The sequence below is a fragment of the Aaosphaeria arxii genome, assembly GCF_010015735.1.
Source record: "Aaosphaeria arxii CBS 175.79 unplaced genomic scaffold BU24scaffold_9, whole genome shotgun sequence".
NCBI lineage: Eukaryota > Fungi > Ascomycota > Dothideomycetes > Pleosporales > Aaosphaeria > Aaosphaeria arxii.
This window is the reverse complement of record NW_022983482.1, coordinates 1,195,030-1,206,647: the sequence shown is the minus strand read 5'-3', so window position 1 is coordinate 1,206,647 and position 11,618 is coordinate 1,195,030. Positions and strand designations below refer to the sequence as shown.

The 11,618-nt window shown below is 50.3% G+C and overlaps 3 protein-coding genes across 3 annotated transcripts; 1 reads left to right on the top strand and 2 right to left on the bottom strand.

Moving 5' to 3' along the window:
• Positions 1 to 635: 635 nt before the first annotated feature.
• On the bottom strand, positions 636 to 4,116 carry BU24DRAFT_426747 (uncharacterized protein). Its single transcript, XM_033529043.1, has 4 exons — positions 3,902 to 4,116; positions 1,353 to 3,829; positions 1,165 to 1,286; positions 636 to 1,111 (listed from the first exon to the last, which is right to left on the bottom strand). The coding sequence occupies exons 1-4, from the start codon at positions 3,986 to 3,988 to the stop codon at positions 792 to 794; spliced, it is 3,006 nt and encodes a 1,001-aa protein (XP_033380002.1). The 5' UTR covers positions 3,989 to 4,116; the 3' UTR covers positions 636 to 791.
• A 521-nt stretch (positions 4,117 to 4,637) lies between these two features.
• Positions 4,638 to 7,569, bottom strand: BU24DRAFT_286602 (uncharacterized protein). The gene is made up of 2 exons (XM_033522774.1): positions 7,284 to 7,569; positions 4,638 to 7,214 (listed from the first exon to the last, which is right to left on the bottom strand). The coding sequence occupies exons 1-2, from the start codon at positions 7,484 to 7,486 to the stop codon at positions 4,712 to 4,714; spliced, it is 2,706 nt and encodes a 901-aa protein (XP_033380001.1). The 5' UTR covers positions 7,487 to 7,569; the 3' UTR covers positions 4,638 to 4,711.
• Positions 7,570 to 8,104: 535 nt separating this feature from the next.
• On the top strand, positions 8,105 to 11,314 carry BU24DRAFT_377002 (uncharacterized protein). Its single transcript, XM_033524635.1, has 2 exons — positions 8,105 to 8,297; positions 8,350 to 11,314. The coding sequence occupies exons 1-2, from the start codon at positions 8,202 to 8,204 to the stop codon at positions 11,236 to 11,238; spliced, it is 2,985 nt and encodes a 994-aa protein (XP_033380000.1). The 5' UTR covers positions 8,105 to 8,201; the 3' UTR covers positions 11,239 to 11,314.
• Positions 11,315 to 11,618: the final 304 nt, after the last annotated feature.

The window sequence follows — 11,618 nt, the reverse complement described above, 5'->3', positions numbered from 1 at the left end:
GGATGGTCAGACCACAACTACTACCTAGCTTTCCCGGGCTAGGAGCTCTACATTCGAGACTCGGTTTGGCCAATTACGAGCTCATTTTTTTTTGCAATTTTTTGCAACCTTTTTTTATTTGCCAATTTTTTTGCCCAGTGAGTTTATTTCTTGATCTGATTGCGCCTGTAGAGTACCGCGTCTTGTTTGTTGTCGATCAAGCAAGCACTCTTTTTCTTGCTCAGCAAAGATTCTATGCCGAGCAACACTGACTGATTGCAATCACAATCGACATCTCTTCAAGGTAACAAGGAAAAGGGAATTATAGCTGCCCATAAGTTCTTACGATGCTATCATTGTATTTATGGTTCGCGAAACGCTGCGTGGTAATCGCGTTTTCTTTTTGGGCGAAGCCAAATAGAGGTTTGAGCAATGCCACGCTTCAAGCAATATTGGCCCACACTACGGCCTGATTGCAGTAACACTAACGTTATAAGAAAGGTACTTGTATTGGTCGATATATCAAAAATTCTAGCGGGTGCAAAGGGCAGATACACGGAGTTGTTTACAGATCGGTGAAGCACTGTCTTAAAAAGCCTTCGAAACTGGCTGGACCTTGGATAGAAACACGAGAAGAAAAACATCAATTCCCAAAAACTGCTCTAATTATTTTTCTAGACTACTGAACGAACTGCTGGGGCATGGAAAGCGTCTAACGCTATCTGCACGGGTATAATCTCACTTCCTCCCTAAACCGGTACTCATGTTGATCAACCTTTTCGTTCAACTCTTTATCGTGCTTCCCCGCCGCTTCAGAACCCGAACTTGCTCTTCATAGCACCCATAACCATACCTCGCTTCTGTTTGTTGACATACTTGTTCACGTCATCTGCCCACGACGCCGAGTTCTGACTCAAGCTGTCCATGCTGTCGCCGACGATGTTGAGCTTCTCGGTCCGCTCGTTCAGTTGTCGAGACGCCCAGGCACCCCAGCCTTCGTTGTCGGGCGGCGGGCGGCCTGCAGATCCCGAGGCTGATGTTGATGCAGCTCGAGCATCGCGGCGGCGTTGCTCCTCATCGGCGCGCGCCTGTGAAAGCATCCTCTGGGAGGGAGGTCGTTGAGGTCCACCGACTAAGTCAAAAACAGTTAGTGAAGGTGCTAGTTGATGTGGGGGATAGACATACTTAGAAGATCCATATCTGCGGGCGTGACAATTTGGGTACCGGATATCCATTGCATGTTAGATATCAGAGGCCGTGGAGGAATAAGTAGCTCGAGATTCATGAGCGTATCCTTGGTTTGGTTCCTAGAGTTCGTTAATTTTGATGACTCTCTTACCCGTATCCGTCGCACTCTAGTATGGCTAACTTACCACTTCATGCCCGTGCCGAACACATTTACCAATGCTAGCTCGGCAGGGCCTTTCCAGCCTAGAATGTCTCCAGTGCTCGTGATGACCGCCTCACTGAATCTCTTCACGTCGATAAGATGGTCGACCTTCACGCTTCCGATCTCCTTAAGCGCAGGTATCGAGTAGCCCCTTGCACGGCCATCTCCGTACAGACCAAGTAGTGCATAGCCGAGATCCTCGTACCGGACAACGGCTGCCGAATCGCAAAGGAATTCGTCCCAGGTTTTATGGGCACCCTTACTAGTTGCAGGCTTGAAGATTCTCGCGCCGGACGCCGTGACAGCAAGCAGTACGCCATTGGTCTTCAGGCCACTACGTAGATTGGAGAGGGCCGATTGTGATGCGTAAGCTGGCTTACCGGTTTCCGCATGCATCGGGAAGACGTTGAGCACACGGTCATCGAGCGTGACCGCTCCCACGAATTGTACACTATATCGCCCGCTCGAGTCTGGTAGAAGTTTAAAAGTTGCGAGGTGGCCGAGACTGGTTCCGACATGGAGGAGAATGCTCGAATATTCCTCATGTTCAAGCGACATGACGCTGAACTCGAGGGTTGTTGGCCATTCAGGTCTCGTGGAGGGAGTGTTTGAACTGCGACGGAAGCTCCCACGCTTGTCGGATTTGATGAAGTCGGATATAGAGGAGTTGTAGATGATGGCTGGACCTCTGAGGTCAATGATCGCCAGACTTCCCCCTTCGAATCCAGCGGCTACAAAGCCAACATCAGAGTGTTTGAGGGCGGTGACTGGCCCATGACCCTGGTCCAACAGGGTGAAAGGAAGTAGGCCCTCCTTAAGCGTGGCTTCGGTGCGGTCCATTATGTTTGTGAGTCTTTGCTGTTCATTAGGCCCGGATGGAAGTTCTTCTCCTGGGTGTTTGTTGATGCCCCAGCGGAACACAACCAGCTCGCCTGACCTCAGTCCAACAGATAACTCTTGCGCAGCGCCGGCAAATGAAGTGCGAGTGACCTCAACGCTTTCCGGACGGCCTACTGCTCGGCCCACGTCGACTTGCAAGGCGGCATCGTTCTCAATCTCATCTGCATGGCCAGCATCCCATAGCTTTATCGTTCCATCTGCGTGAGCGGTTTGTACCACGTTCCGGTGTTCAAATCTCTTCAACGGATAATTTGCCTCGGCGCCACCAGTTAGAAAGAGCGGCCCGTGTTGGCGCTTCTCAGTCAATCCCAGCCATCTTGTTCGCTCGACAGGAGCGAGATTCACGTAGTTGACAAACGGATGGACTAGGGTCAAGGATAGGTGAAGTTGGTTTGTTGGGCATATGGGCATACCGCTGGGAAAGCTAAGCGTAATGAGTTCTCCTGATGCGAGTAGAGCGACAATAGCGAGAGGATCATGTGCACCAGCGAAGTGTGGGGAGGAACGTGGGATCAGACAAAGATCTATAACTTCTGTGCCCGGCGGACAAGGCAAAATTCTTTGGCGTTTAGGGTTTTCGAAGTGATTGGCGAGGACCTGCCAGGAGGAAGTGTTGTAAACCGGGGTACGGCCAAGTTCAAAGAAGGTGAGCGACTTTGTAGCTAAATTTGACGGTGCTCCTCCTGCAATCAGAATGCCGGTGTCATCTGGGTCTTGGTTCGCACACCAAGCGACCTTGAAGATAGGAGATTTGATGGCAAAGGTACCATCACCACCTCCAGGGCTGAAACTTCCAGGGCCAGGCTTGTCCACGTTCGTGTCCTGCAGAGTCCTAGCTTGTACTATTCTGCCATCTTTCGGGTCCCAGATGACGAGACTGCTATCTTCATGCCCTGTCAGGATAAAAGTTCCGGTAGGGTGCCAGACAGCTTGCGTCAAAGGTGGGCTCCGTTCTGTGAAGATGGAGGCAGGATCCGAGTCTCCTCCGGGGGCCCCTTTCGGTAACACATAATTCAAAAATTTGGTTGCTTTGTTTTGTTTGAAAGAGTAGAGAGCCACTCCAGCATTGTATCCGATCAGCAGTGTGCCGATATCTCGAGGGTGAAACGCAAGGGTTACAATAGAGGTCAGGCGGGATCGTGGATACTGCTCGCGCCAGAAGTTCGGAATCTTCAAAGGCGCAAGGTTTTCACGATCGAGGTCGAAGGCCAGGATCTCGCCGGTCTGCGTACCCAGAAGCGCATAGTCGAGCGTAGGGTCGCTGTGTATAGCGGTGATTTTCGCCGGTGGACTGAACGCACGCGAAAGCGATTTTGTCTCGAGCGAGAAGACGGAGAAGTCGTTTCTGCTATCCAAGCAAATCAACTTTTCCGCACAAAATTGGAGTATTTTCACGGAGCTGCGATGCTGCAATGAGAAGATGACCTCAACTCTCTTCTGCCCAAATACGTATATCTGACCGACGCCGAATTTACTCTCGTTGGTACCGACGGCGAAGAGATGCTGGACGGGATCATATGCGATTTGGCTGACAAGAGAATTCAATCCATAATTCCTGATCTTTATCTTGTATTAGTACAAAACTCTCTGCGAAAATGGTGATAGGACAAAACGGAACATAAGTAAGCGTACATGATCGAGAACAAAGAGGTCAGAACCTAGGCCAGCGGATAAATCATTGGGAATTCCAGCCTGCTTTCCTCTGAGGAGATGAGCCATAGTGGTGTCGTGAACTTCTCATGTCTGTGGCACATGTAGGAATTTCAGTAAGCCAAATGCCTTGGGGAACATTGGGAGGAGCTATCTGGCTTACGAGGTACCTGTGTGGGGTGGTGGGCGTATGTGTGCTGTCTCGGCGGCCCAGCTAGAAGAAATGACGTACCAAGGGCAGGCAATTATACGCGAGGACCCTGGGACTAGCCACTAACATCTAATCTATCAACATGGTGACTGGCTCAAGTCTTTACTAGGACATACAGATTGGTGCAAGCAAAGTTGTAGAGTTTGGGATATCTTCTTGTTCATATTACAATATTACACTGATACTACTTGAACAAGCAACAGCGCATTTTGTGCTCCACAAGCCTACCTCGTGAGGGAGGTGGAGTAGGGTATGGCCCTGCTATGCCACTTCGCGCTCGGATAGAGCGGAAACCAAGCACGCACAAAAGAAACCCCCATAACCTAAAGAAAGAAATGTTGTCCGATCATCCGCCCATCTTCATATCTGTTGGACCCGATCGGATTAAAGAATGCCCTTACTTGTCGAATTTCAATTTCCTCCCCCAGCCGTAACGCCTGCCACACTCTTGAGTTTTTGAGTTTGAGACAAAAGAGCGGAAGAAGATGCATTTCCTTGGAAAAAGCATGACATGGTCGTGCAGAATAAATTAAATAAAAACCCGTAGTTCAAACGCTACCTTAAGAGAAGTAGAGATAATTCTATGATACAACAGGAGTTCCATTGACTGGTGGTTGGCTGCCGTACTGTGTGCTCGGTGGCTGCGGGGTGCCGGAGCCCTGTCTGAACGAATTTTGTGCCGCCATTCGGGCCTGGGATTGGGCTGCTGTCTGCGCCTGCTGTTGTCTGTCGAGCATCATCTGTTGGCTGTATCCAGAGGGTGCAGCTGCAGTCGACGGAGTGGATGCTTGCGCCCCGCCATACTGCGGATTCTGCCCTTGTTGGTAATAGCCACCTCGAACCTGGCCGTTAGCCATGAACGTTGCACGATTACCATACCCAGACTGAGGAATAGACGGGGTTCCCTTCAGCGGCGACTCAGTACGTGCAAGGGGGTTGGGTGCAGCGCCATAGTTGAACGAGGGCATGTTTTGCGGCCGTGGGAAATAGCCGTTCTGTGGTGTTTGTGGCGGTTGCTGTTGTGTATATCGATTGTGCTGCTGAGTCGACGGTGTGTTCTGATAAAATTGGGAGCTGGGAGCAGTTGAGAAGCTCCCGGGCTGTCCTGGGCGCTGATTATAGTAAGACGAAGGTGCAGGTTGGTTGTATGATGCTCGAGGGGTCGGCTGTGTGTAGCCAGGGGTTGCTGCGTAGCCCTGTCGCGGAGTGCTGCTGCCGTAGGAAGCTCCCGGTTGGTAATGTTGCGGTGGACCCGATACCTGACGCTGGTAATGCACTGATGGTGACCTGTGTACTGACTGTGCTTGAGGATAGTATGTCTGAGCTGTCTGAGCAGGTCGAGCGGCAGTATGACTTGGCGTAGCTCGACTATATTGCGAACTTGAAGCCGGGTATTGTGTTGATCCAGTGGAAGCCATCCGTGTGAGGGAAGGCGTAGCGGCTGGATTTGCAACGCCCTTCGCAAGTCTTGAGAGCTGGTCCTCTTCCAAGACACCGGTAGCGTCGTCTGTTTCGATGAGAATGGTCTTGCTAATATTCAATTCTTCTAACTGATCGCCGTTCAGCTTAGCGACTGCGTAAGGAGGAAGTTGAGATATCATCAAGCTTAATTGGGATTTGAGCATCTGATAAACATCAATTTCCTCGGAGGAGGGTGTCGACGGACTTCCTGCCAATGTTGCAAGGGAGGAATTATGCATGACTGGCGTGCGGGGATTGGTGGCCAAAGATGCATTGCGGTTGCGCTGGTGAGAGGCCAGTGTCTCAATAAGCTCCGATATCTCCTGTAGCACCTCCTCGGTGTTCTTTTCCAACTTGGGCTTGTCTGAAGTTGGAAATGGGTCCTCTTCTACGGGAACAAAATTTTCCACTGCGTCTTTGAACTCGTCATTCTCCTTTGCAGCATCTTCCGGGCGGGACTCTCCTTTAGCGTCCAATTCAAGCAGTGCAGGATCCACGGGGAAAGTTTCATTGAAACGCTTCTCGCCGACTTTCTGCCACCAGATCATGTTCTTGGTCTCCTCAGGAACAATAGTGGTTGCGTCATCTCTGCTTGGGGCAAAGGTAGAGTATACGCTACGGAAAAGGGCGTCCTCTTTTGCCTGCTGCGCCGCAGCAATCGTTGCTTCAGAAGGTGGTAGCTGGGCTTCGCCTGTGCTCAGTGCTCGTTGCCTACTTTTTTGCTTTGCGGTAGGCGAAGTAGGATCCTTTGGTGTATCAACTCCACCATAGCCTAGCCAGTGGCCTGTTACAAGCTTCTGATTTGCGTAAGACTGGGAAGTTGCGCGAGATGGTTTCGGAAGTACGTCCACTGGTGCGAATGTGATCGTGTTGCCACGAGTGGTCATAGGCTTTGCGTGCTTTGGTGGGCTTAGCTGTGGCAGATGAGCAGGTGTTTTAGACACCTCCCCGATAGTTCTTGTCTTCTTCGACTCCACAGCGATATCTGCTTCTGAGGGTAGAATTTCGGTTGTAGAGATAATGTTGGGAAGATTCGCCTCGCGCAAGGGCAGCAGAATCTTTGGCGCCTCGCTAGGATTCACTTTGTCAGTACTGCGTATGTTTGGCACAGACGTGGGCTGTTGTAAGCTTGAGAAAAGCTGCTTCGGGCCCTGTGCACTTCCATACAAGGTCAAAACAGTGCGACCTGCGGTGGATTCATCTTCTTCTGGCTGCCCTTCCTGCTTGACTGGTACAGAATCGTCGATTTCATGTTCGCCGTCCTCATCTTCAGGGGTAGCTGCACTACGTTTCTCTGTTATCAGGGCAGCGCGCGCACGCTCTCGCGAAATCAATTCTGTTGCAACCTTCTCAAAAGCAAGTACATATGACTGCAATTTGATATCCTCGGCAGTAAGGTGTGGAATCGTCCGCTCATTCTTTTCAAAGGGTGCTAAGATATCCCGGCAAGCAAGCTCAATATCTTTCTGTAGAGATTCGAGGGATTCGTAGGCGCCACTTTCGATTCCACTGGCAATAGATGGGCCGCTCGTTTTCGCACGTTTAGAATCGGACTCTCCGGAGGGAGATCGGCTTTTCGCAGAAGATGTCGAGTGATTGAGGATCGAGGGCTGGGCGTCGTAACTACGTCAAGTCGTCTTAGTATTCTTGACCCTGCCTTTGTGATCTTGAGTCTGGGAAGAGAACGCCTACCTGGTAAGGACTGCGAAGACATCATTTATGGAGGCCGAAATAGATGTATTTGCATCACTTGCCGACGATTCTTTCGTCGTGGTCGACACACCATTGGGAAGTTTTGATTGCTGATTGCCGTCCCGTTTCCGTTTTGTTGGCGAGGGAGACGCAGTCGCCGGGATCTGCGGAGGTGGTGTCAGGGCACCGTTGGTGGTGGCCATCGTGAAGGTGGAGATGGGAGAAGTTCACCGCGCGATGCGGGAGTGATGGGGTTGATGTGCAACGCGCTCGAGGCCGTGGTCGGTTCGTGGGTTGGCGTCGCGATCCACGTCCTGAACAATTGTCGCGCACAGCGAGCACCACTGCAGATCTGATTGCGACTTGAAGCTAGATCAGTAGGATGGGTGACAAGGTAGAGCGTGAGTATGTGCGCGCAGGACGGGAGTGCGCGACGTGACGGAATGCGACTCTTTGGTGTGTGATGGTCTCGGTGGTCTCTTACTAGTAGGAAAGATGTTCAATGCAAGATACGCGATGTAATTTTGCCAAGCCCGTTCGCATCGTCTCGCAAAATGAACGGACCAGAGCCCTCACAGGCTGTAAATGGATGTACTCAATGATTCAAATAACCTGGGGATAGTGTTTACAGAGACTTTTCATTCATGATTTGCATCTATTGTACGTTCATTGTGCATTCCGCGTTTGTTGGTATGTTTCGCGGTGCAGAGTTGTATTAAATATATGACTAATACGTAACTTATTTCACCGCCTCTCATTGGACAGACGATTGCTGAAGAACTTCCCCAAATCTTTTGGCCTAATTCGCTTCCACAACATCATCGCAATTTGCATTCTCCAGTTCTCCGTATTCGCAACACAATTAATTCTTGTTCAGTTCTTCTTCCAGATCCCAGCTAATACCCCCATTGTCGATGAATGCCATTGCCTTCTTCCCTGGCTGCCCCAGGTAGCTCCCGTCGTACTTTCCTTTCGACGCAGCGAATACCCTTGATCCGTTTCTTCTTCACCAACGTATGTCTTCTCGAACGCTCTTCTTATCAGTGTAATCTAACATATACTTCAGCCATACTTTCTCCTAATACATCAATCACCCACGAAGACTTACACACCATGTCTACATCTCCCCCATCCCCGCTGCCTGACCACCGGCAACTCAAGTACCCGGCCTATACTGGGATCGTCAGTCTCCGATCGAATCCTCCTTGATCGCACACTTAGTCAATATCGACCAAGCAAAACCTCAATCCGTTTTCATTCAGATAGCGCAAGTGAGCCTTCTGCAATCTCCTCTCATGTTTCAAGATCCCCATTTCGCAAATGGTTGGAACACCCACCGCAAAAGGTGATCTCTCGTCGACGATTCAAACGAGAAAGGAAAAGTCGACCAGAGTTGGTAGTTGAATCTATTCGGTTCAATGTCCAGAATGGTGGTGAACCCAGGATATCTTATGAGAATTTGCGCAACAGCGAGGGCATCCTTGGCCAGCTCAGCCGAGATGAAGGTGAACTCCATGGGTTGGTAGGAGAAGATTGGGCTGGGAATGATTTAGAGGAGACTGGAAAGAGGATACAACCACTTCCGGCACCATTGGACATTGACTGGACTAGGGAATCCGTGTCTCTATACTCCGTTCTAGGGCGATACCTAAAGGCAGCAGCACCCGATAGTCCACAGCATCAGTTTGGATTACAAGAATTGGACTTGCTTGCCTCGCATGGGTTCACCGAACATGATGTCAAGTTATGGGCGGCAAGCGTCACCGAGCATAATCCTCGTATAGCTACAGCGACCCTGCACGAGAGCCAATCGCTACCACCCTATTTTCTCCTCCTGATTCTTCTTCGCCGTAAACATATTTCAGCGGTCGCCTTAGGCTCATTAATGCGACTCCTAGCAGGCAAACTGCAGATGGATCCTATTGAATGGTCGCCCCTCAAGGCTTTCCTTGTGCGTCTGATCCGCCATGCGCGACGTGTTTGGCCTGAGACCCTGCCTTGGATCGCATCTACTTTCAGGACAGAGGCCACCCGAATTCAAGGAGAAATGGACAGCAAAGAAAACACACGAGACAAGTTCACCACTGAACTTACGCAATTCTGTAACACTCTGATTTCACTCATTTCAGTACCGTTGAGCATACATCCGATCGCGCTGTCGAAGTATCAAGAAGTCGCCCAATTCGAAATCCTAGCATTTATGGCACAGACTGTACCGACAGTCACCGTCACTCGCTCTGGTTTTCGCGGTGTTGTCAGAGTTCAGCTTGCACGACCGAAGACTGCCGAGGAGCGTGAATGGGCAATGCTCAAAAGGCCGGCTTGGCCTCCATGGAAGCATGACCGGACGGCAATGGACGAAGACAAAGGTTTCGAGTTCGGTGCATCACGCGCAATGCAGATAATGTTTCGCATGTTCGAAGCAGGCTACACAACCGATGCTTGGACGGATCTTGCACAGATCTTTGCAGGATGGGACACTGACCTAAGTCCGACCATACAAACGCGAACTCTACTGCCTCACACCTCAAAATCCCTGAATGCCGCCCATACTCTCAAATCATCATTGTGGGGTGCCCGAATTAGGACGACCAGGACATTAAGAGAGGCATGGGCGGCGTTTCTTGCGTTCGAGGCATCCGAGTCTCCCGCAAATCCCGAAGTCTACCATGCGATGTTTGAAAAGCTGTACGCAGCCGATCATCCAGAGTCTTCTGAGGATTCTCTATCCAGTCAACACCTCCTTCCCGGTGATATGAAAGAGGTGCTACCAGATCCTCATTCTCCTCTTGGTCTTATACATATTGCTGAACCTATCCCGTCTTTCGAGCAGCTCTATCGTCGTATGTGCAAACATGGGGTCATTCCTCGAGGACGGTTTCTTGCATTCTTAATCCAGTCGCCATTACAATTCGAGACGATCCAAGAACTTTTGGATTCTTCTACGGCAGCATTCGAGGGTGGATTGGAGACTTTGGTAAACGGTTCGGTGCTCTATAAGAGATCTTCCAAGTTCCATGACCTCCCTGGCTATCTGATCCATGCCTTCATCAGATTTTTATGCCGATTTGGTGTGCGTCGTGACGTTCCCAGCCTTGCTCCCATCTCCCCCTCTATGGCGGAACACAAAGTCAGATTCAGCACTGATAGAGAGTATCTTCTCGACTACGCACATGCTCTGTTAATTCGCCGACGACCCCTTTACAGGCCAGCATGGACCGCTTATATGCACCATCTGATCTACGACCGATGGAAATTGCCCATCAAATTGGCCGGGAGCACGCGGGAGAGAAGAGAGATTCGGATTCTCTCACAATATCATACGATGAGCGACCTTCTCACGAAGATGCACAGCACCGGTGTTGAAGTTGATGAGGAGCAGGTGCGCTTTTTCGGCATAGTGTTGCGTGCTGCAGGGGATATAGCTTCCCAGGGCGCCTACAACCCGAAGTTAGTGCATGATATTACGCAGAAAGGTTCACGTCAGCTCCGAAAGCTATTCCATAATCTCATCGCTGGAGGCCTTGCTCTCGAGACTCACGCGCCGCATGTATTGCCAATTGAACCTACTCCGCCTTTGGTGCCTCGTGCGGCACTGCTACATGTCTACGTTCGCGCTCTCGGCGCCGTCCGCGACTACGAAGGCTTGTACTCCTTCTCCACGTGGGCGGTGAGCCATGCCGCACAAATCAGCGCTGCCATGGAAGCACATGTCTCTCCATCCAACTCCCTTGAGAGACTATGGCGCAGAACGCTCGTGGCATTGAGGTGTGCACTCGAGGGCAGGCTGTCGGGAGGGCAGCATAACGCTCCCGCTTCGACCGAGCTGATAGTATTGACAAAGGCACAGATTGACAGCATCGAGGATTGGGGTGGCTGGCCTTCAGACGAAGAAGTCGAGGAGTATGTACAAGTTCACCAGGGAGAGTGGAAGCGCTGGGGTTATGGCCAATGAAGGACATATCCTGATTAGGGCCAGCAGTGACATGAAGATGTTGTACTATAGATATCATAATAATACTCATTGCATGCATTCTTAGTACCATTTGCAAATATGTCGCTTACTCTGACGATCCTTTTTCTCTTCGTGACCTCGAAATTTTAATGGATGTGTGTGATCAAGTCTTTGGTCTGGTCCTTCATTCTGTTATAATTTGAAGACGGTACCTCTCAACCGAAGGGGGAAGCCGGCAATAGTGCTGGCCACCCCCTATTGTTACGATCACCATCTAAACACCTTTGTATCTAGTAAATTATATTACTTGATTTTTAAACATAACAGAATGTTGTAAAGACTTAAGAAGTTTTGTAGTTTATTTATTTACTCTGCCCTTT